Source organism: Aythya marila (assembly GCF_965140915.1).
Source record: "Aythya marila genome assembly, chromosome: 3".
Lineage (NCBI taxonomy): Eukaryota > Metazoa > Chordata > Aves > Anseriformes > Anatidae > Aythya > Aythya marila.
Window position 1 is genome coordinate 87,989,155 of NC_139044.1, and position 25,848 is coordinate 88,015,002.

At 43.6% G+C, this 25,848-nt stretch overlaps 1 protein-coding gene across 4 annotated transcripts in view; it reads right to left on the bottom strand.

Moving 5' to 3' along the window:
* Positions 1-25,160, bottom strand: part of RIMS1 (regulating synaptic membrane exocytosis 1) — a gene marked incomplete at its 3' end in the record, with an annotated part of 310,018 nt that extends 284,858 nt beyond the window's left edge. For all 4 annotated transcript variants that reach the window (XM_082756958.1, XM_082756967.1, XM_082756960.1 and 1 more), the window contains exon 1: positions 24,970-25,160. In XM_082756958.1, coding sequence (XP_082613084.1) covers positions 24,970-25,133 — 164 coding nt within the window. In that variant the 5' untranslated portion in view covers positions 25,134-25,160. The remainder of the gene's footprint in view (positions 1-24,969) is intronic.
* Positions 25,161-25,848: the final 688 nt, after the last annotated feature.

Genomic DNA, 25,848 nt, shown 5'->3' on the forward strand with positions numbered 1-25,848 from the left:
ACATCCTTAGCACCTCTCATCCAAGGATCTCAAAATACTTGGGGGCCAAAGTTTTCCAGAGTTCTATTTTTTCTCTGCTCACAGGGTACAACATGCAGATTTGTGTCTCCCTGGCACTGAAAGATGCCTTCTGAGGCCCAGTCCCAGACTGCACTGATGACAGAAACAGCAGAGCTGCAGGCACAGCTTTGTGCGCAGCTGGAAGGCACGGTTGGAGGCACTCTGGAACCCAAAGCGTACAAGCAGGGCGTTCACATCACCGCATCACCAGGTACGCTTCGGTAGATCTTATGGCACTTGACAGGAAAAGCACTCCAGAGCACACTCACTGCAGATGGCTGCATTTGAGCCTACTCATTTGGAAAAGACCGATACACCCACCCATCGTGGTTCTCTCGGCCACAAACACACATCTTTGGATTAGTCTGTCTCTTTTCATTTCCCACAGAGAAGTTAGTCCTTTCTCTTCCACAGTATACTGTAAGAAGATATATTTTTAAATTAGAAGAAGAAATAAAGCATATTGGCTAGGGTGGCATGTCCACTAGCTAGCGAAAACAGCAGCCTCCACTTCTGTGTGCCAAGTAACAGGTTTGCAGAAATGTAAAGGGATAGTAAAATACACAGTCCCATGAAGACAATCACTCCTCCATGGAGTGAAGACAGGGAACTACAGGAAGAGAATTTGATTTTGCACTCATTTGACTGCCAGTGTTTCATTTCTAAGTTAGCTCCCTTGGTAAGAGGTGAAATCCTCAGGACATGGCACTGCAGAAGACTGGGAGTGGTGGCAGCTGAGGACGAATCTCTGTAGTTCTGATCCCCCATACCACATCTGTAGGGCTGACCGCAATGTCTGAAGCATCCCAGAACTGCATAGGTACAATGCTGATGTAAAACTTTACTAATTTCCCTTACCTTTTATATGCAAAGTTTCTTCCATACAACACAGAATCTCAAAAGTATTGATTTCACACACATTTCTGACCTGGTTGATAAGAAAAACACAGGAGTGTGTGTGTACACACACACACACAAATATGCAGATATACACCATCATAAAAAATGAAATTAAATTAAACCACAGAAAGACCCTATAAATTATCAATAAGTAGTCAAGACCCTCACCTGTGATATGATTTACTATGCTTCAATAAACTTTTTCTGGATTCAAGTCTGCAAGTTCACAACTCTTCATGAAAGTGCCCTAGGCAGCAGGATCCAGAGTGTTTCAATATATCCTCCTCCACGATTGATTCAGTTACTAAGTCAGTGTATTTGGAATTATCAAATCACCTTCCTAGCTCACTAGTTATGACATACTTAGGAACCTGACTAAGTTATGCTCCCTGATCCAATTAACATTTTCAAATTTCTTTTTCTGTTTGTTGGTTGCTTTGTTTACTTTCTTGTTTGTTTTGTTTGTTTTTCCCAGAGGGGAAAATGAAGGAGAATTTTCTGATTAAGCAAAATTTTAAAAGACTATTTTCAGTCACTCTATAACCCTATTCTTTTCCACTTTGGGGCTACAACCAAAAATAGCCATGAGCATACACACAGCAGCATTGACTACAGAATGTGGTCTTACCCCTTTCGGTCTATGGTCTAAGTAACACAAATTTCCAGAAGTACTTGGCTTTCTTTCAGGCAACAACACAAATTTCCTGATTTTACAAGGAAGAGGCCGACCCCCAGCGCCCCACACCTTCCTTTCAGGTAGCTGTAGAGAGCAATAAGGTCTTCCCTGAGCCTCCTCTTCTCCAGACTAAACAACCCCAGTTCCTTCAGCTGCTTCTTATGGTACTTGTGCTCCAGGCCCTTCACCAGCTTCATAGCCCTTCTCTGGACACCCTCCAGGGCCTCGAGGTCCTTCTTGTAATGAGGGGCCCAAAACTCCATTTGATACATTGAGCATTTCAAATCTCTCTCAGAAAGACTGTACTGAAGTCAATGGGAATAATGCCTACTGATGTCAGTAGAGCAAGGGTTTTACCAAGAGAACATTTCACACTAAATGTACCACACTTTGTATTTGTCATGATACATTACAAGGTAAACTTCCACCATTTATTCAGTATTACCCTTTCAGAGAAAGGGAATACAGTTAATAAATGAAATCCAACAGAGTCCTTTAAAACAAGCCTAAACAAATAGCAACTCTTATTAACATGCTATTTCTTTCCTTCCACAACACCATGTCCCCAGAGCTCTTGAGAAATTTCAGTCTCCACCACTTTTCATTAAAGTGGAAGACCCTGGGATCTCCATGTATCTTGCTAAGCACGTTAAAAGGAGAAGCTTAACTATTCATCTGTCTGCAGTCTATTCCTAAATAATTGAAAAATTTAGCTGTAGTATGGTGTTAACTTCACTTAAATAACACTCTGTGAAACATCATGATTTTGAAAATACCCAACATGTAATTGTACATACTTTTAGTAATTTGTGAATTCCCAGTTACACTACTAAGGTTAACCACTTAGAGTATTTGAGGAGAATTTAGTGAAAAGCTGTGAAATTCTTCTGTTGCCTGGTTGAATATGTGGTGCAAAAGAAAACCATTTCATAGTAGTTACTGATGGGGAGTTAATGTCATTATTACAGAGAGCAACTTTTTACTTGAGAACAACTTTTTACACAGGCAGATAGCTATAGGACAATGGGGAATGGTTTTAAAGCAAAAGAAGGGAGATTTAGATTAGACCTTAGGAGGAAATTCTTTACTCAGAGGGCAGTGAGGCCCTGGCACAAGTTTCCTGGAGATGCTGTGGACGCCACATCCCTGGAGGTGCTCAAGGCCAGGCTGGATGGGGCTTTGGGTAGCCTGATCTAGTGGGAGGTGTCCCTGCCCATGGCAGGAGGTTGGAACTAGCTGGTCTTTAAGGTCTCTTCCAACCCAAGCCATTCTGTGATTCTATGTACAACAGAGAATATATGTACTGCAGAGATGGCTTAAATTATTATTTTCACCATCCTCACTTGTGAAGAAAACAACTTCTTGCCTAGGGCCTGATGAATGAAATCTTAAAAGAATGATTCTGCGCAAAAGTTACTTGCCTAAGTGATCCCAATGACACACTGGTACCCAGGGAACAGTAGTATTTGCATCTTGTAAGCAAGGCACTCATCAACACACCACAAGAAACAATTCACTCCTCAGAAGGCAGCAACCCTCATCATGCAATACTTTTGCAGTGGTTACTCCCCTCATTCTTGCAGCTTATTGTAAGCAGCCCTGCATTCCCTATTATGGACTCACCAGCTATGGAGAAGCAGTGCACCCTATGCTGACAAGTATCACCCAGGTTCCCCTTCTGTGTTAGGAAAAAAAAAAAAAAAAAAAAAAAAAGAGAGACAGGGTTTGGTTGAGAAGATCAAAAATATATACCTTTCAAAACAGATTTTCCCTGTAACTTCTGACTAGATTAAATTTAACCATGTAGATATTTGTCTACATGTTTAACCCTCCCTAGAGCTCCACCAGTATCTCAACTGCTAGAGCAACACCACAAGAGTTCACAGCAACACATCATTACATCTCTCCAGTGCAATCTGTGTTTTGAAAGATGGATCTCTCTCTATCCTAAAAGTATGCATAGGCAGATAGGTCTGCAAAGTGAATGCAGTCACTTCTGATGATCCAATCTGGGACCATGTACCTTGGAGACTTCAAGGTCTTCACCTGTTTTTTCCAGGTCATGTCTAATCAATCACAGCATATAAGGTCTACAAAAATACAGAAGATTATTTCTAGAACCATGTCTCAGGGCACTGTGTGGAATTCAGGAAGAAAAAAAAAAAAAAAAAAAGAAACAGTGAAACAGTACAACTTCAAAGATATAAGTGCAGACTTTAAAAAGCTCAGACTGTCATACAGAATGGAAATATTGAGCTATAGCCAACCTATCCTTCTCCAAGCACACTTATAGCAAGGAATATAAAGTGACTGAGAGGAGCTGCAGTCACTGAGCCTTAAATATCTGTTCCCTAGCAGTGAAAAAGTTCATGGGTCTGCTACCAGCCATCAGTTATTTTTTCCCCAGAAAAAGAAAGCATTTGGGGCCCTGTTCTGAACATGAGTTGGCCAGACATAAGGATCTGATCTAAACAAAGCTCACTTTACCCTGACATGACTGTTCCAAACTATTTCTAAGCTTTTGTTTTTTTATCTTCACTTAAGATTAGCGTACAAGTTTCACATAGGCTTTGCTTTGTTAACCTCGTTGAAACAAAGTACATTTTTGCACCTTTGGAAAGGGAACATTTTAGAGAATACAAAGACAATGCTGTTTTATTTGCATGCAGTTAAAACAGAAAGATGGGTGCTATTAAAATGTGTATGGTGATACACGAGCGGCTGCTGGCCTAGGTCAAAGGGTAGGTGTGGATGGAGTAAGGAGAGGCTTCTCACAAACAGTATGGACTATTCCTGTGGGGAGCTAGGACTATAAGAATAACAGCAAAAATTATCAGGAATTGAGGGGAAGCCATGTGTGCTGACATTGTGGAGAAGAACGGACATGACTTGGAAATGAAGAGGGGTGAATGGGGAGGAATGAGAACACAGAGACGTGGACAGAAGAAGAGATTAGAGGAAGGACGCAGAGCAAGAGTGCAGCACGTCTTGTGTCTGTGCCAGCAACAACCAAGAATACAATGCTTCTAGCTATACATGATAGACACACACAGAAAAGAAGTGCTTTGTAGGACATTTAAACACCATGTAGATAAGGTTTCCCCCATCCCTCTGTTCCCACAGATGTGTGTTACCAAGACATATTCCAGAAGTAGGCTTCCACCTCCTACACGCCTGCAGCAGCAAGTCCCCTCCTTACCGTGCCTGCTGGACTTGAAGAAAGCAGACACTCCTATGCATATTTTGCATGTCTGCCTAAAGGAAAACTTCATGCTGAATTAGAAAGCACAGGGAATTTATGAATAAAAAGCACGCTAAAAATACAGAGCAAGTTGTGAAGGACTTCCAGAAGAGTCCAACTAGCATCAATTAAAGCATGGTATTTTTCTAGAGATCTTCAACTTAAAATAGACCAATGTAAGAAAAAAAAAATCTGGACAGGAACTATTAAAAAGCCCAAAGAGTTCCCATTTCCATGACATTTTCCATCCCCTTAGTACCACATCAACCAGCCTTATCTCTGCCTCTTATACTTGTAAAAATGTATGCAAACAGTAATGGAACAAGTGACGAGGAGATTACAAAATCCAATTTTCCTGCTCCTAGTACAAGTTTCCAAGACACCAACCACCCACCTATGCTGTCTTACTCACTGTGGGAAACCCCACATTAGCTGCTGCAGAGTGCATTGAAAAAGACAAACTTTTCCCTCTAAAGAACACTTACACATACACCATGCACTATTCAAGACTAAGAGATCAATAATTCCAATCACAAGGCTCTGCTCCAACACCACGCTGTGCTTTTAAATAAATAAAATAAAATTCTAGTGTTATCTAATGTTTCAGATATTTCACTTCTACTGAAGTCCCTACACTTAATAAGCCATCAGCATATACCCAGTATTTCATTTTCACTGCAGTGTAAAACAAAAGCAGAAAGGAAAGTGTGAGTGGCATAAATCAAGACTGGAGGGTAAGGGCAATGAGAACTCACTGGGTCCTGTAAAAGTGTATTTCCAGACTCACAAACTGGTATTTTTCTCACAGATGAAATATTTAGCCTAAGGAACTGTTCAATTATTCTTCCATGCATTTTTCTGTTCTTCTGAGCATTAATTTCGCTGGACGTTGCTGAATAACCCCTTCCAAAAGTTGGCACGGTTCTGGGGCTCATTACAGGAGCTCTGAGGAACACAAGCTTTTTACCTTCAGAATGAAGCAATTTGTCACAAACTGCCATTGCTGTCAAAATACCATCAGTGTAAACACACACATGCTCAGCAAAGTGTAACTTCATGCATATTTGTTAATCAGCAGCATGTCCTCCCCTCTTGGGTTAAACGGGAAAATAAATGAAGAAAATCCCTTGCTATCTGCCCCTGGTATATTCAGATTATCACTGGCTAAGAAGACAGAGGTTTTGTAGGAGCCCCTTGTTAAATGCTGAAAGCAAATTACTCCTTAGGATCTGTGGCCTCTAAAGGAGCCATTAAATTTTCCAGTAGCATCCTGTACTTCAGGGCACAGAAAACTGGCTCTGGTGTACTAGGAAAGAAAACTGCATTTTGGAGTTCTTTTATTTATGCTTTATTACACACTAAACCACGGTTTATGGTGTCTAATTAAGGGCCAAATAAGGTCTAGAAAGTACCGAAACTTCTCATTCCAATATAATCTGAATTCTACATTAGCAAGAATATGATTTAAATACAGTTTTACATTAAGAAGTAAGGTCCTCAGAAACAGAATATTAAAAAATCAGAAGGACCCTTTGAAGAACTATTTTAGGTTTCCTTTATAAGCCGACGAGAAAGATTTTCTTATTAAATGCCTCATGAAGGAGCGTGGCCTTGGTTTCAAGTTTCCAATGAACTAAAACAATAGAGAAAGTTAACAGAAGATGTAAGTAGGATTTTTTAAATCTCTTTTGTTAAAGTCAGAGACACATTTATTCTCGGTGTTATCTGTAGATCCTATACTGGCTAAAAATAAAAATAAAAATCTACACTTCTGGATATTGATTATGTTTGTTTGTATAAACAAATATCTGATGAAAAGGGTTCGTAATACTCCCTTCAACATTTTTTGAAATATTTTAAAAATAAATGACATCCAGAATACATAAAAATATGTGCTTAGAGAGAGCATTTTGGAAAGGAGACTAGAATGATGGATTCCTGTATTGGAAGATCTATACTATGAATTGCTAGGATAGACTGCTATGCCCTGTGTCGGCAAACCCAATTTCAGTTTTATTTGCATTTGCCCTTTAAGGTCACAAACACATTTTCCTGGCTGCAGGTTTTTTCATCTGTTTTCCACTGAGCTTAGCAGTCCACACACTTATGAGAGAATGGCCACCTAGAGCAGCCTGGAGAACAGCTTTCCAGACATGTTCTTCCGAGGCCCCAAAAGCCAAGCTCATCATCATTCAACCAGGGCAAGAGGGATTTCCATTCAAAGCAATCAGCGAGTATTTCCAGTTTTGCTCAACAACTGGGCCTTGAGTGACATTATAAGTATGACTTAGAGGAAAATAAATATTTTAGTATGCAGTACAAAGCTTGCATAATTAGGTACAAAGTAAAAACTTACCTTCAGAGCAATAGACAATCTGAGTCTGCCTTTTAAACCATTGCAAACATGGCCAAAGATTAATACATGGGTTAACAGCTCTGATCTTAGGTCGCTGTTTGCCTCCATCTCTTGTAATGAAAAAAGACCAGGTGATGTTTGAACATCCTGTTCACTCCCATCATCTCATGGAGTGCATTATTATGCAAATACAGCTTTGTTCACCCTGCTCCCTGTTCATGCGGTGAACAATGTTTGCTGTCATCAAACACCAAAGCATGAAATTTCAACACACGAAGAAATGCTGATCGTTAAGTGTTTTCAAAGCTGTACACAGTCACAAATAACTTCACAACATGCAGGGAGCACACACTTCAAAGCCAAACAATGGGCTCTGTGTTTCGCTATTAAAACCTGGAGACTGCAACAATCTGGATGTGGTCCTGGCAAAATGCTGCTCAATTAGTCAGCATTTGGATACATCACCTATCTACACAGCCAACTTTGGATAGAAAAATCAAGTGGGGGCGATTCAAGTGTATTCTCTGCGATATGTTTTGGTAAGTGACATAGAAGATGCACGACCCAACTGAATTAGCGACATGAAATTTCCAGGTTTAAGAGCAAAAAGCATGAACCCTTCTAGCGAGAACAAAGTGTTTAACTTGCTATTAAAGTACCATCAACAAATAGTTATTCCCTGCACTGTGTATCCTATCCAATAGATCTGTATCTTCCTTTGCCAGAATGATTTGTATGCATATCTGATCCTTAGGAAATTATCACCTTGAACAAAGGATGAGGCTCAGCTCCCCAGCAGGCAGCCACCCTTGTAGCAGAACCCTAAACACTGCTTAAATTTTGATAGGCAGAACAAAGTCAGAGCCAGATGTCAATGAAAACAGATCCTCTCCCCAAACAGGTAGCATAATGCTGGTTATTTGGAGTTGCTGTTATCGCTTTGTGTTGCGGCACCACGCCCTGAGACCTCCGCAGAGACCACAAATTCACTGGAGCCAAGCGTGGAGACTATCCGAGCACATAGGGAAGGAGTGTCACTGAAACAAAACAACCTAAGGAAAGGAAGAAAAAAGCATTATCTCAAATTAACAAATACAGAACTGAGGTATAGGCAGATTCAAACTTGTCTGGAGTGGTGGCACACAAAGGTTAATTGGATCTCAAGTCTCTGTTCAATAACTTAGCATCCAGACTGATTCTTTCTTAAAGTGAAACCACAAAATATGAATCTCAGAGTAGCACTAGCAGAACAATGACAAATTTTCTGGATGACAAGGAATGATAATTGCCACAGACACTTGTCACAGAATGTCACAAGTCTACCAGCTACAGTTACAGAGTATTGTGGCAGCTCAGTGCATCTTTGAAAAAAATAAAAATAATAAAAAAATCAGATGCTCTGATTGTGATTCTTGGCAAACAAACAGCTGAATTAGTAAGCTTCCATCACAGTTAGCACTTCTGGCAAACTCCTACCCTCAAAGTCCAACCAAAAGCACCAGCAATCTGGGAGATGAATCCTTACTCATCTTGGAGTGATGCCTCCAGCACCGCCTGACCCCAGCACAAGCTCTGGGTATTGCACATGGGTTCTGATTAGACAACTCAGTATCACAGGCTGGTATCTTTCAGGTATTTTATATTAACTGAAAATAAATTTTTCCAGAAGAACAGCAGAATTCATCACCTTGCTCTTGTGAAAGATGACCACTAGGACCTAGGAGCTGTGACTGTAATACCCAGCACAGCATCTCTTGTGATATCGATCACACCACATCAACAACAGGCACCTCAGAGGACCACAATGTGGCTGGTTCAGGCTGAAGTGAGAAGCACTGCATCTTCTGATAGGCATCTGTGAGAGGCAGTCACCTTGACTCATTGAAACTGCAAATTTCAAAGCTAGCAGATGCACCTTGGCACAGATGCAAGGTGTCATTGATAAACCAAGTGGCAGATGTCACAATTTGGATTGTCTCATGCTGATTCTGTAAGTCAGGGAGGAAATACAGAACTGTCAGTCCTGGACTACAACATATCTCAGATCTGAAATACCCATCTGAACCAGCTCTCCAGAAATCAGATGGACAAGAGAAGAACCAACTGCAGTGCTCTGCCAGGGAAACCTCCTTCTTTAGTACAACCCCCAAGATATCCCAGCTCCCTCAACCTTTTTCCCTAGCAGGTCAACTTATTTGCGTCTCATTCTCTCCCACTATTGGTTTTGTTTTGTTCCCCACCCTCCTCCCCCTCCCCTTTTTTTGTCTAGTGAACATCACACTTTGTGTACACTTGAGGTCAGCAGCACTCTCAAAACAATTACATTTGATAAGTTTAGTGCAAGATTCCCCTCCCAAATTTAGCATCAATGAACATTTTTGCCTCTTCCATATCTATGTTTTGGCTGCCAAGATACAGGAAGACAGGAAGAGAAGCTTATCTGTTTCTCTTCACGGCTTGGATAACTTGAACTTTCTACAACATCTAGAAAAGAAACAGCTAGAGCAACCCAGGACAGTCAAGGTTTAGTTTTGTTTTAACCACTACTACTGAGTCTCCAGGTCTTAGTAAAAATAAGGTTTGTACTAAAGGCAAACAGATTCTTCTACACTGAGAAAAAGGATAATAAAGAATTATTATTTTAAATTATTTTAAAGAAAGCAAATGCTCCTATGTCATCTCCCCCTTCCCAGCTGTTTCAGATTACGTAGGATGAGGCAGTGCAGGATCAAGGCAGAGACTTATAGGCTACCTCCATAGGATTTAGACATCATTTCCTTTCTCCCCTCCGTTTCCACTGTGGCATTGTGGAAAATGCAGAGGAACAGCCAGATGTTCCGGGTGGCAGGATCAGTTCTAGAAGCAGCCAAGCAGGCCCCAGGTACAAAAGAGCACAGGGAGCAAAATGAGGCTACCTGCCTTCATGTATGTTCATTCCAAATGACACTACGTGATCCACAAGATAACGCACCCACGTGGCTCATCTTAAAATACTGAAGCAGCCAAAGGTTTCTAATGCTGTCCAATTTGCTTTCTTACTCCACAGCATTGAAAGAATGAGACCTTACAAATCCACCAGTTTTATTAGCAAACAACTGTTGTTGATGAGTAACGTTTCTAAGTCCCAAATCCACTTCTATCACTACTAAATAACTGCTAAGACTGCTGGCTTCTTGTCTCACCTGTGCTTCAGACAAGTCCTCCTGAATACTTTTGTGTCCTGAGCAGCTGGAGCAGGATTCAGGAGGTTTCAATCCTACTTCAGGATCCTCTGCAGAGAGGTCTGTGCTTTTCTCCTTACTTCTTTGTGCTTCAGTTATTACTGGTGTAACAGCATTTACAAGAGCTATTACAAAACAACTAACATGAGACAGTTGTTATTACTACTAGTTGTTATTACTACTGCATACAGACACACAGAGGAGTGCATAGTACTATATAATACTCACAACACATCCCAAGGAGATCTCTACACATGGGTTGGAGACTGCATAGTTATGCCTGCCCACCACACTGTGGTACTGGGAAATAACTACAGAATAGTACCAGAGAGATCTCCTGGCCAAATGCAGCTGCTGATTCAGCAAAGCAGGAACCCTTAGATATTCAGAGCACTCTCTACAGTTTTCATTAAACTCTCTGCTGCACTGTGATCTTTTTGTCCCTGTTGTTCTTTTTCCTCACCTGCTTAATCTTCTCCTCAATCTTTTGTACCCTCTCCTCAAACTTCAACATCCTTTGCTCCTTTATCCTTCCATTTAGCTGATCCCTCTTAACTCAATTCTTCACCCACCCAAAAAGCAGAGATGCCACCTTTAATTAAAAACAAAAGCACACAAACACACACCATTCCCTCAGGCACTGAGCCTGCACAGATTAATCTGTACATGCACTGAACCTCCAATATGTCAGGCTGGAGATGACAAGGCTGGACAGACACAGGGGACATGGCACCCTGCCTGTAAACCTTGAGACTAACATAATATTTAGTGCTGCCTTACAGCAGATCCACTTGTGGTTTTTATACCTCATCTCCCTTTTGTCTGTTTACGCTGTTAAGAAGTTAAACTCCTGGTGTGGAGCCTTTCCACGACCCTCTGCCATACAGCTCCTGTGACAGCAGGGACCCTTTCCTAATCAGAAGCAGCAGTTTTCATAGAAGTGACAAGATTAAAGCAAATTCCAAAAATTCAAAATCACAACAGCCCAGAAATTCCGAAGCTGGATTAACGTGGCAAATTATTTTGAAAAGTGGCTATTGAGATTTGTGCTATCAGGTTTGGGAGCGTGGCTGGGCTCTGCTACTAACTTGAGGAGGAGACCTACCCATCCTCCTTGTCATACCAGATCCCATCTCTTACATGGACCTGCATTCCTATGAGAAGCCGGGGCAGCCCAAGAATAGCCCAACAATAATATAAAATACTGAGTTTCTGGGAACATTCAATTCCAATGCACTGAGATGTCCAGCCCTTTCCTGGTCAGGCACCCCTGCATTTTGGGATGCCCTCACTGTGCCACCTAAGCCAGCAGAAAGCCAGGGAAGTGGCACTGCCAGACCCTGATCTTCGGAGCCAGGTGGCTCAGACCCCTCCTTTCACAGCCATGAGACTGGCTCACACACAGCATTTCTCAACCTCTTTGTTTTCTACTTGCCTTTTAATTCATTTACTTTCACACTGAAAATAAATGTTCACCTCCTCCTGATTTGTGTGCTTAACCATCTGAAGTTCAAATTCAAAGTGAAAGGGACACATAAATACGCAAGTCCCAGGCCTGTTACCAGAGGATCCATCACTTTTCATTACCAGGGTGCAGAAGTGCTATTTTACGCTCATTCTGTGCTAGACAAATAGGCAGCTGCATCACTCACAGCCCACTTCCAGGCTCCCATCCCAGCTAATTCCAGCCTTCCCCTCCCATCTCTCTCACGTCATACGTTCTTCCTCTGTTTGATCCCTGCAGACCTGCCTACACATCCTCCGAGTTCAATCTTCCGTGCCTTAAGTGACGTGTGTTTCCCACTTCTGGTTTCCCACTCGCTTGCAGTTTCCCCGTTCCTGCTGTCCCTCACAAGGCCGCAGTCTGCGCTCCCATGTTCTCCTCTCTTCATTTTTCCTCTCCCGTGGCAGCTAAGCAACCACAGTTCTTCCAGCGAGCAGCCCTGCCAGCCCAACGCAAAACGCCAACCATTCTGCAGTCTCTTCTCATTCATTAATCTGGTGGTTGCCTCATGAGGACACTTGGAACACCTTAGCTATCATGAGACTCAGAACTAAAAATAAAATAAGGATTTTATCAAAGTATCTCAGTTTCACCAAGGCCAGTTCAGTGATCATTCCCATTGACAAGATACTGCTTCCCAGGCAGAGGGAAACATGCTCTTATCTCAAATAGCCATAATACATTGTATGAGAAATGATAGATCCCCAAAGAAAAGACAGCGACTCCAAAAATCCCACAGAAGGGATGTGGAGAAAATGGCAAGCTATCATATGGGTTGGTCAAATGAGCTGAAGCTTTCATAGTTGCTGTGTCCAGCAATGAAACCAGGATGATCCCGGGGCAGCTTCCAGATGAGGAAGCACCTACCCATGATGTGCCTGAGGGAGGTTAGCACCAGTCAGCTCCCCAAATCAGGGCCTGCTCCTGACCTCTCCTTGTTTAAAGCAGCAACCAGCTTCCCAGCCTTCTCCTTGCCCTCAGTAGAGCCAGGAACCAAAGATGGGATGCAAAGGCCTAAGCAAAAACCTTCTGAAAAACTGTGTGGTACCCCAGGTTTCCACATGGGCCTGTGCAGATACAACACAGGACTAACAGGTGACTCCTCTCCTGCAGAAGAGAGGCCCAGCTCAAAATAGGGAGGGTACCACTGGACTTCATGGGTAGCAGACACCTGTGTTCAGACACTTACACCCCATCCTGGGGGAGAAACCACCACAGGAAGGCTCCCTCTACACATCTGGCTCCTCCTATTCCTTCACAAGCAGAGGCAATGCTGTCTGCAGTTGCCACAAGGCAGGGAAACCAGGCACCGCTGCACGTTGGTCCGATCCAGCTCCCTCCTCTCACCCCTCACTCCACCACGACCTGTGCTCTGCAGGTCAAAGAGAGCACAAGCACAGCTTCCTTGCTGCCACCAGTCCACCACAGTCATTGTAGACATACTCTCAGTCCCACAGTATTAAAAAATACAAACCTTCCGACTGCTAGATTTAGACCAACCACAGTAATATAGGGGGAAAAAAGCAGCTTTTCCATACTCCCATCCTCTCCGTGGCCTCAGTTTTAACCTGGAAGAAACACTACTTTCCCTTTTCTTTCAGGGAAAACCCTTTCAGTTTTCTTCTTCATTCAGTTTTTGGCCTCTGACAAGTGAGTCAAAAGGGTGGCAGTTGCAGAAGTTCCTTATTGATTTCCTTGGTTTATTTATGAATGCCAGACATGCAAGGGCCTGTCTTCAAATTTAACACCTGGCATTTAACACCGTTAAGTAAATTGCCAGGAAGATTAGATCCTATCCACCTCTGCAACTTTCACAGAACAAGAGAGTTGCCCTCAGCAGAGGTTCATCACCTTTTTGACTACCTTAAGAAGTTCTCAAATTTAGAGGCCCTCCACGAAACCTGTACGTGGAAGTTCCCTGTCTTCTCTACTTGCGTGGTCTCGGTTGACCTCCACTCTTCTACCAGCAGGCTGGAAGGTAAGCTCTGCTTTAACCTGAAATACGTGCAATAGCAAGCAGAGGGAAAAATAAAAAAGCACATTATGAGATTAACAGGGTTGTCTTCAAGGGTAATCCCACGTACAACATATTGCAGTAATCCACCTGAAGGTGACAGAAGCAATGTATTACGCTGACAAGGTCTTGATTTGAGAGAAATAAGGCAAACATTTAAATGTAGACAAAAATATATCTGACCATCAGTTCCAGAAGGAGAGAGCTGAACCTATTGTCAAATTGCAAACCCTTTGAAAAATAGGAGGACAAAGCTCCTCAATAATAGTAAGCACTATAATTGTTGCTGTTCTCCTCAAGTCTTCCCTCATTTTCACTAATTTTACTTTACCTCAAGGAAACCTCAGCTTATTTATCTTCAATCCCATATTGGATAAATACCAGAAAAGGAAGACTCACATCACTGTGGCCTGATGAAAGAAGCACTGTGTCACCTGGCACATAACTAGAACTTCCCGGCTCCTTTTCCACATGGACCACTGAAATCTGCTCAGACAGAATTAGAACTTGACAAGATTAGAACTTGAAACACCACCACCAGAAGAGGGATGTCAGAGGTGACCAGACCTGTGAATTCACTGCTGATTCCCTGAACTGGTCACTCCAGTCCAAAAAGTTCAGTGAAACTTATCTTACAGTGAGTAAGATTGGTCAAGAGAGACTTTTTAAAGGGAGGATATTTCACTTGAAGATAATGGAGTTTTACCAAAAATTTGCAAATTAAATTACACGAAGATTTTCCTTATAAATGTGAGAGCTTTTAAATTTAAAACTACAATCAATATCAAATTATCTAAGAACACAAAATAGAAGAATCATAATATGTTAGTGAGGCTTTATGTTCTTAGAATAGATTTCACATTAAAAAAATCAATATCTAATTTTGCTCTAAAATATAAGAAAAATGCACTCTGTGTTTAATCTCAAAGGAATTTACACACTTCTTACATATACACCATCAGAATCCACAATCCCCACCTCTAAGGGAACGCATTTCCTTTCTATGAGTACATTGAAAAACAACTTTTTAGAGAAAACAAAGAAAAAATATACAATTAAGACTGCAGGAAATTAAAGGTATACAAAACAAAAAGTAATTTAAAGAAATAGAGATACACTTTGGTACCGTGATAGATTATTTTTTTCCCAGAGATGTAGGTAACCATGCCTAAGTTTCACTCTTCTGATTTTTACTTTTTATGTAAAGTTTGGGGAATCATTAAAGAGTTACTGAATGCATTCAAGAAAAATGTGCTTCCTTCTACAAAACAAAAGACTTGCAGGGCAGCATCCCATCTAAAAGACTCAACAACTCTGAAGTCTTACTCCAGCTAACAGATGTGCTTTCGGTGACACTTGTTCCGAGGCAGAGACTCGTGGAAGTTAATCAAGCTCAGCCCAGGCACAGGACCCCAGCAATACGATTGTTTGCTGGCCCATGGCAGCAACTTGTTTAACTGCGTCACCTGTCACCATAACAGGACTGCAGGCAGAATTGCTCCCCATTTTCAGCTCCCGATCAAATTTCACCAATGCACTCTGCATATATCAAGCAACACTAAGCAACATAATGTTGCAATTAAAGCCTATAAAACAGCTTGTACATATTTCCGTACAGCCTGGTTCCATATTCTTAGGCACAAGCGCACATCCACATATAAAGTCTCTTGTAATTCTCATCCATAAAACGCAAACCCATTACCCTGATACTTTGCAGGTGGCATCCAGGGCCAAAATCAATAGAGCTAAACTAGGATGATCTAGAGTTCTCATAAATCCTGTCCTTTCTTCCAACTGCCTAGCCTCCTGCACTCGGCACTCCATCAACCACCTGCCTGGCTGCTTGGCATCTACTGCTAAAAACACATCGCTGCGTGGCAGAAGGTTTAACAATACAGCTTAAGGTTTTCATGCAAAGTCAGCATTTTTGCAATAAACAACAGTACCAAACAGACTTACCACCTACATTAGCTAAAATAATTGTAGATTGTTCACATCCTGTCACAGCTCAAGCTTCTGCATTGTTTTCATCTATATCTGTGATTTCATTTAATCGGTACAAAATTTAGCTTCCTGATGTCAAATGTCAAAATGACTCTAAAGTTAATGCAGCAGATATGCAAAAGTGCAATGGCTTTATTTTGAAAATAACTTCATATGAAAAGCTAATTAAAATGAATATAAATGAAAAATTACTCTGACTGCTTTCCTAGTACATGCAAGTGCTAAAGAAATTGTATGAAGAAAACAGATTAGAAAGCTAAGCCAGCTATTCTGTCTGGCTTTCCTTAGGTCTTGATGCCTTTTCCAAGACCAATGGAATCTGGACAAAAAAAAAAAAAAAAAAAAAAAGTTATACTAACTTATCCAATCATCCAGCTCAAAAATGGCCTTTTGTTACATCAACTTCTTCATTGTCATTTCTCTCAAAAGTCCCATTACTAATCATTTGATCTGCAGAACATAGCCCATAGTTATATTTTCAGGTTGCTTGTATTGTATAGGACTGCAGGTTTGCTAAATATCTGGAACAAGAACTACGTACCAGTATAAATATTGCAAAACCCTAACTCAAAATCGCTATTTTGAAGCCTTCATAGTATATTCAAAGACCTGAGAATGAATATGTATTTTACAAGAATATACATAAAATGCACTAGCTATGAAATTCGTCATGCTTGCTATCCTGGTAGACCAAACTAGGTTTGTAAGAAGATGTATCTTTTATTAGACCTGCTAGAGTAAGAAGTAGACAGACTTGTAGGTACAGAATTTCTTTGTTTCATCAGCTCAGAGTATGCAGTATTGGTAACCAAGAGAAACACTTTAGAGGACACTTCATGCTTAGATCATCCAAGTATGTGAAGACTTCCATCAGAAATTCTCAGAACAAAGAGAAAACTCTATTTCTTGGTATAATGGGAGACTTTATATATAATATATATATATTATATCTGCAATATAATAGTACTAGCACCAAAATGGTGTGCTTGGGCTGTGTTGCATTCATAAGGAATGTCCGAATGAACTTCACCTAATGAAGATTTAAAAAATAGCTCTCAGTTAAGGAGCTTAAAGTAGGTATCTGTATTTTGATACAAGGCATTTAAACCACTATTGTAACTACAAACTGGTCTTCAGATAAAGACCAAAATACAGAAGAAACTATTCTTTGCTTACACCACAGATCCTCAAGATTCAAACCAGTCAGTTTGCTAGGTTCATTCATTCAGTTATGCCAAAAGGGTTTAATATGGGAAAGACTTACCAAAAAAAAAAAAAAAGAGAGAGAGAGATTTCAAACACTATCCATTTTTATTACGTCTGAAAAAAAGTCACACAAATTCCACAGTTTTCAGCATGACTAACAGTGCTTACTGTCTTACCATAAGCACAGCGCACAAAGTCCTGACGCTGAAAATAAGACACCTTATGTGAATAAACTCAGAAACGAGTGCCAGAACAGATGTTCTAATTCAATCTAGAACTGACGGGATGCAGCTATTTATTGTGCCATGTCTCTTCACGTCTCTGAAGTGGCGAGTGTATGAATGGTTTTTTGTGTGTCACTATTCTGAAAATCGCAAATAGCTTTTCTTGCCTCTATAATACTGCCAGAAAGTATATTTGGAACATGGCTTTCTTGTTTAAAACTCTCTCTGGACATAAGTATCTAATATGCAATCAAATGTTGAGGATGATTACTTCAATTGTAAGTACAAAGAATTATAATGCTATCCCACTGCCTTGTGCAAATTGTCTTACCTAAATAATTACGAAAGCACACTGATAGCAGTATTCTTTTCTATTGTTTGTTATGAAAACTAGAAATAACTCTGAATAACGTTTACTGTCTAGATTCCAAGACTAGGCACCACAAACATTGCATAATATTTTACCATATCTGTAAAGTTTGTAAAAGGGGATAAACAATTGTAACTCTTACCAAATAGAGATCTGATAAGCTATCTACAGTCTTACAGATCCAATACATGGATGTGACCAGGATAAATCACGCAGTCTTGGTTAGGTGATAAATCATGACAGAAACTGTAAATTGTATGCAAGTATTAAAAGAAATATATCTAAACCACCCTGAGTTTGTAATTGATTACTTACGATTCCCATGCAGGTTTTATCACCACTGGAAATTAGAATCAAGTTGTAGGTTCTCAAGTTTTTTTTCCCAAAACCTAACTGCATGACAGCACTGTAGTTCTCTGGATGATGAAGAGGCCAAATCTGACTGGAAATTAAAACTGGCAGACACAGGGGGAGACAACCAATGCAGCAAGCACCAGCGGGCAGAGTGAGGGAGCAGGGAACAGAGTAGAAACTTTAACTGGCTCTACCTGTTGGCAACCAAAAATAAAATTTTAATTTGTCAGTTTCAACTTCAAGCAGGGTTGAAGTTGAGCTGAAGCCTGAATACAAGAGCAGCAAACGTTAAGCCAGTATTTTTTAAATAGTCTTTTCTTTAGGCATTAACTTCAAGTCTTAAAATGCTTGGTAACCTCCTGATGAAGGCAGCATGCTACATCTTTGTTAGCTATTTTCCTGTACCCAAAAATCCTTCACATAAGTCTACAGAAGTAAAAGGACATTGACAAGACCAAGAACTTCAAACGAGCCTTAAGGTTGTTCTCCCCCTCAGAACATTGCTGCTGTACAGGGAAACAACCAGCAGAAGGGTTCCCTTCCCTCCTGGGTAAGAGGTATCTTCTATATAATTACTTCTCAGATCTGGATTTATAACAACCCTGTACTTGGAGAAGTTCCTGCCCAGCAGTCATGTAATTTCATCCAGTCTTTGTCTTCAACCTTCTGCAGGGCAGAGATGGTGCCCATGAATCCATAGATTCACAGACTTCTAAGTCAGAAAGTAATAGTTACTGTACTTACATTACTTGCTACATGGCAAAGCCAGGCATGAAGCTCAGGATGCTTCTCAAGGAAAATCATGTGGAAACACACATGCAAAGAAATAAAGTCCTATGAATTTCAATAAACCCACTAAAACTGGGGTATATAAAAGTGCTCTGAATAAAAGTTTACACACCAGGCATTCCCAAATTTCTACATGTAGAGATCTGAAGCCCATTCCTAGACCATGACAGAGATGTTTATCGCTGGCAGTCATCTCCTATCACCTCCCATTCTTCCTTTAAGGAAGATCCTACAACTCTGCTCGTCTTCTCCTCCTCTTCCCTTGGTGGTGAGATGCTCCCCCAAGAGAACAGTCAACAATTGCCTCCTAAGTACCTTACCACATAAACATGTTGTATGTACATTTTCACTGCATGTAGTAGCCTCCTCGGACTACCCAGGCCATCCTCCTGCTTTAAAAAAATGTTATCAGTCCTATATAATTCCCTGGAAGCCACAAATGCCCTCCCTGCAGTCCTGAGCTCACTGCAGTTCTGTCTCCTTTGATGATAAGAAACAAGCAAGATTCATGGGACCATGGAAAGAGTACGAACAGAGGAGGCAGTTTTGGAATTGTTTATCTATTTTTTCCTTCAATTTCTTGCTGCCAAATGCACAAGCAGTTCCCAGAACTCTTGATTCTTCTTTTGTCTTCCCAGTGGGATTAAAGATAGACTTTAAAATCTTTATCCTAAAGATAGTATAAAGACAGCCTTCCTCATGATGGCCCTATGACTCTTGCTTTTATTTGTGCAAAGTGGCCCGGTTTCAACAGAAGGGACGAGGAATGATCCCACTTCTCCTTTCCCCAGTGTTTATGGAAGAGGAATCAGCACCATCAAGTTTACACCATCCAGGCTAAGAAGGTCTTGGAACCCTAGTTTCTTATTTGGCCTGTAAGTGTAACATAAAATAAGGATGGCAGCATCTGCCACTGTGCTCCAAGCAGTATTGAATATTTTCTGCCAATGTTAGGTGTGGTCCAAGTGTGAGAAATGGAGACGGAAACAAACTGTCTCCAGGAAACTGGTTAAGAGCACCAGCCTCCCAGCCAATCTGTTAAGCTTCAGTTATGCAGTGTGGTGGTTTTACCCTGCTGGGCAGCTGAACACCACCACAACCCCTTTCCCACGCCCCCCTCCTCAGAGGAACAGGGAAGAAAATACAGTGGAAAGGGCTCAAGGGTTGAGATAAGGACAGGGAGATCACTCAACAATTATAATCACAGACTCAGCATAGGGAGATTTATATTATTTATTGCCTATCACTAACAAACTGGAAAAGTGAGAAATTAAAAGCAAGCCAAAACCACCTTCCCCCCAACCACCCTCTTCCACCTCCTCCCCCTCAGCAGTGCAGGGGAACAGGGAATGGGGGCTGCGGTCAGTCCCTGATGCCGCTCCTTCACAGTCACTCACTGCAATTGCACATAGGCAAACTTCAGCTTAAGAACATCCACAGGAGTATACACAGTTCTGTGACTTTCCTGTGATTGACATTTGCTGAGTATTAGTTGGGGTTGTTTCACTTTGAGGTACCTCATACCCACAAACAACACGGTTGTCTCAGGGTGTCTAGCATTTGAATGTAAATTTGAAACTTTTAAAGCATTTTTCCTCAAAACATGGTGGTTTTGTTGTTGTTGTTGTTTGTTTGTTTTAATTTTTGCAAATAACTGTTTGTTTCCCACCTAACTGAAAACTTTCCTTCTCATTCATCTCCACAATTAGTCAGTCTTATCAGAGTCTTGCTCAACATCTGCACCTCAGGCTAGACAAAGCAGCCACTCAACACAAACCTCTTCTCATTCAGCCACAGTGCTACCTACCACATAAAACATGCCTCCAATGTGAATTAGTCTGCAGAGGTGGCCATAGTACATCCTACCACTGTCCTCCACAAACTGTTATATATACAGTAGCAGTGGATGCCTGGGTCTGGAAGGTGAAGCTCCAATTGAGAGTTGCTAGAATCATCAGAAACACATGCACAATCTGGCAAAGCAATTGTGAAGCTGGAGGAAGGAGAACTTCCCTCCTTGTCCTCCGGCATTCAGTACTTCCAACTTATCTCACTCTCCTAAAAAAGGCTACATTAACAGCCCTGGGTACCCAGATGTATGTAACACGAGAGCAACGAAGTTTCTCCGCAAAGAAAGTGCTTTCTGTTGAGCTCATTATCAAGTCAGGCTCCTGGGCCCATAAACCTTTCACTCTTCTCTGTACAGCAAGCCAAAATACTACATTATAACAAAACAGCAGTTCTCTAGGACTCAATTTCTTCAGATTGAGAAGTGCACTGGGCTTAGGCAACCACCTCCTAACCACGAGGCTATTTCACCTGAAGCAGCAAGAAGCAGTAGCACTGCCTGCCACCTACATGTTAAGAGAGTGGCCACTGCTGTGACATTATTTTTGAGTTGAGTTCATATTCAGCTCTTTCACAGGACTTAAGCACATGACAACATAGTTTGTGACTCTCAAACAGGTTTAGGGATAAGACAGAAGCTAAGGCACCCCTGTGCGTGCACGTGCCCTGGACAAACAGGACACCCAGCTTCTCAGGCACAGCATTACAGAAAAATTTGTGGACTGCACCCAAGATGCCTCGATTTCTTTTCAGTGCCAGGTAACCAGCAAAGTGTCTACGTGGATTTGAGTTTCCAGTGCTGTACACCAGGCTGGGACTGCACTCCATTGCACAACAACATGAATATGCTCTCAGGAGCACCTAGTGACATGGTACAAAAATGCAGAACTTGCCTTCACATGTAAAGAAATTGAAAAGAAATTGAAATTAAAAATTTCAAAGCCAATTGTTTATTATCAATAAAGTGTTCTTCATGCCAAGGTGCAGCTGTTCATAAGAAAGCAAAAGGGGGAACTTTCACAAAAGCCCTTACTCCTCAAACATGTTGCTCCATGGTATTTGCAGATCACAGGACTGAAGAATGTTACCACACTCCAGAGCAAGCAGAGAAATCATGGCATTGCCCATCGCCCTGCTGCCAGGCTGGCACGCTGCAGTACGTGCTGATGTCAGCAGGAACTGGCAGAGAGGTTTTACAAGAAGGATTTTATCTCAGTCAGAAACAGAGCTCAGGAAGATAGAGAGGGAAAGACCTGGAGGAGGAGAGGGACACGGCCTCTTTGCTGACAACCCTAATCTCTTTCACTTCTGAAATCCATAGCATCTACTCAAAGAAACGCCTCAATTTCCCTTGGACCCACAGCGTGATGACCATCATCTGAGGAATACAGCAGTCTGACCAGTAATTCTTCCTTACAGTTTTCTGCTATGAGGAATGCTGGAAAGGAATTACAAACCGTGTTTTAGAAACTTGTATTGTTCTGGAGGTATCAGGACATCCAGAACAGGCAAGAAATGCTGCACCCTTTTTAGCCCTCATGATTCACAAGACAGTGTGAACCAGACCTCTGCTCAGCCCAGGACTGTGTGCAGCCTAGTTTGCAACGCCGATCAGTTTCACTTCCAGGGGATGTTACAGATCTGTATGTGGGTGTTACAGAAGGAAACATTTCTCTGCCAGGTGGCTTTACATGAAAGCTGGTGGCTGCTTTCCTGAGACATTCAGGAAATCAGAAGAACTTTTACTGAAGATAATAGGACAGGATAGTGATGATGTATGACTTGTATAATATAGCTGTGTCATCTGTATAGCATCACTGTATATCTGTAACAAGCCTCTACGAAATTGTGGGAGTAAATTCGTGTCTCGAAACCCAGTCTACAGGGGTTACTCTCTGGAAGACTTGTCCAACTCTCGTCCCAGAACAAAATAAAGTGCTCAGCATATAGAAAAGGTAAATGATCTCAAAATGTAGTGGTTCTCTGTAAAGTTCAAGTCACAATCCATATGACAACTATGTGCTGTGACCTAATTTTTGTAAGCCAACTATATCACTAAAGTAAGTATATAGGTTTGTAAGTTTCCCAATGTGCTTTCAATTAATTTCTGCCTCTTTATTTAAAGAAAAAAAGATGTATTTAAAATCACAGTTTCTCAGGCCTAGACAGTTATTGTCACAAATTAAAAGCAACTGTTGTAAGAAATAAGCTTTTAAATATCACAAACCTTTGAAGATACTATCAAGTAACTTCAAGCTGAATTCACAGGGCGATTTTTTACCTCTTTTAACAACTATATTTAAAGTATCCCAAATTCATCTAGTGAAACTGCTGAAGATTCTCATAATCATACAAAAAATCATGCTTCAGCCCAGAATTTAGAAATGCCAATATGAAAGAAAAACAGAACTAAAAAGAAAATTAAAAAAAAAAAAAAGAAGAAAGAAAAAGAAAAAAAAAAAGGAAGAAAATTTATCCTCTACCTTATGTTAACAAGAATAGGGCTGAGAAATTACCATCTCTACCGACAAAAGTTCATTCTTGCAGTGACTGTGAGATTTATAGTATTGCTCTACAGCATCATCACAGGACCAGCAATCTTCTTCACGGAATAAAAGCTAAATATTTATAGGGAGGTAGCTGTGCTGGAGGACAAGGAACGGGAGAAGGATAAATGTAGCTTAAAGCCTTTGAACTACTTGGCTATTTAATTTTCTTCCGATAAATGGAATCTAAAGAGGAATCCTTCACTCACGTTTCCCCACATTGACTGATACAATGCGTCTGCACAAAACATCCTTCCTACCACCCCAGCTCAAAGACAAACCACACCCCAGGCGTAAGGAGCAGCTCTTGGTCTGGGACTGAGACCCAAACACCACAACCCCAGCCTTCAGACCCTCTCCTAGGGGAGAGGCAACGCTAGCAGCTGGGCCTCAGGATTTGCTGTATTAGGTCTGCGAAAATTCAGAGCCCAGCACTGGTGAGAAAGGGCAGCACCAGCGACATAAAGAACCGCTGTCCCCGCTTCGTCACACGCGGTGTGCGGGGCACAAGTTAGGAGCCCGTGGGGGATTTGGCATTTCCATCGGCTCGAGGCAGCCACGGGGAAGAGCAGGAACCCACACGGTTCGAGCGGGTATTTCCGATGCTGCCAAAAGAAACACCCAGATTATGTCACACCTTCCGAGCATCCCTTCCAGAGGCGTACATGCAATTAGCGGGCGGTGAGGTAAGGCTACACCTCCCGTGGCAGGGAGGGCCTGGGTCACGCAGGAGCTCTGCGCATATTCCAGTCACCCACCCTCCCGTTCCCCTCACCAAGCCAACAGGCCCGAGGGGAAGTCAGGAGGGGAGGAATCCTGCCTCTCCCCTCCTCAGACCACAGCTTCGATCCGTTTATTCCCCTCGCTGTGAGCGAGGGATTTGGTAGATGGATGGAGGAGGCTTCAAGATGCTGCCACACGCCTCGCTCGGCAGGGATGGGGCGGTGGGCGCCCGAAGCCAAACATGGCACCCACCGACACCCAGCTCCCCTCCGTCCCGCCAGCACGCACCCTGCCCCTGGGCGACGGCTCGTTACGTGTGGCTAATTACGGCCGTACCCCTAATTACAGACGCCTCGCCGGCCCCCACAGCGAGCGAGCGGGAGGGCGGCGGAGCGGGGCGCGGCGCTGCCCGGCGGGGCGGCCATTTGGGGCCACCCGGGGCGGCCATTTGGGGCCGGGGGGGGAAGGAGGGGGGGGCAGGCGCCTCACCCCCCGCCTCGGGAGCCATCCGAGGCCGATCCAGGCGGGGGCAGCACGGCAGCTCCTCCGGTAAGCGGGGAAACCCCACCCAGCGGCCCCTCCTGGAAGAGGCGGGGTTGCGGGGACCCCAAAGGGATCCCACCTCGCCCCTCGCCCCCGTGTCGGGCTTTCCGCCCGCCCCCTGGGGGCGGGGAGGGCCGCGGTCCCGCTCCGTCCCGCGGCACCGGGCTGCCCCCGCCGGGGGAAGGACAGCGGGGCGAGGGCAGCCGATGGGGCGGGCGGCACCGGGGCTCCGCCGAGAGGGGTCCCCGGGGGGCAGCCCCCCGGGCAGGGCGAAGCCAACCCCCCCCGGGGTACCGGGTGGCCCCCGCGGTGGCGGCGCCCGCTGCCGCCCGGCGGCGATCGGCTGCATGAATGAGCGGCTGGGTGAATGAATGACTGGCGTCTGCTTACTTGAGCATGGCCTCTTCTTTCTCTTCCTCTTCTTTCTGCCGGTCCATCACGGCCATAATAATGTTCCTCTCCTCCTCCGTCAGGTGGCTCAGGTCGGGCAGCTCCTGCATCGGGGGGGGCACCGTGGGTGGGCGAGGGCCGCGGGGCCCCACCGAAGAAGACATTTTCCTCCTCGCCTCTCCCTGTACACCTTCTACCTTCGCCCGGCGAACCCAGCCAGCCTCTCCTCCGCCCCCTTCACAGTGTAGTCCTCCGAGCAGCAGCAGCGGCGGCGGCAGCAGCAGCAGCCGGCAGCTCTCTGGCAGCAGCGGAGGAGGAGGCGGAGACCCAGCCTTTCATGGTTGCTCGCATCCCCCCCAGCCCGGCTCCCTGTGCTGCTGCTGCTGCTGCTGCTGCTCGCTCCCTCCCTTTTGTCTCCGCGGCTCCGGGCAGCTCGGGGGCCGCCGCCCGCAGCCCCAGCCCAGCCCTCCCGGCGGGGGCCGTGCGGGGCGGGGGGCGCCGCGGGGCGGAGGGTGCCCGGGGGCGGAGGGCGGGTGCTGCCGCCGAAACGGCTCGGCGGCTGCGAGCCTGGCGCCGGGAGGAGGGAAAGGGGGGGATTTGGGGCCGCTGAGGCGGAGCCCGTGACAGGGAACCGGGCCGACGGAGCCTCTCGGCCGCGCCTCCCGGTGCCCCTCGGGGTGCCCGCTGTGGGCTGGGACCACCGCTGGGAGCCGGGCGGCCCCTCCGGGCTGAGGGAGCCGTGGGCATGGTGGTGGTCGGGTGTCCCAGCCCCGGCTGTGGTCCCGCAGCCTCCAGCACGCACCTGGTCCCATAAGCTTCCACCAGACCCTCCTTGGGGTCCTGCACTTCAGGGAGCCTGAGTCTGTCCAGTCACGCAGC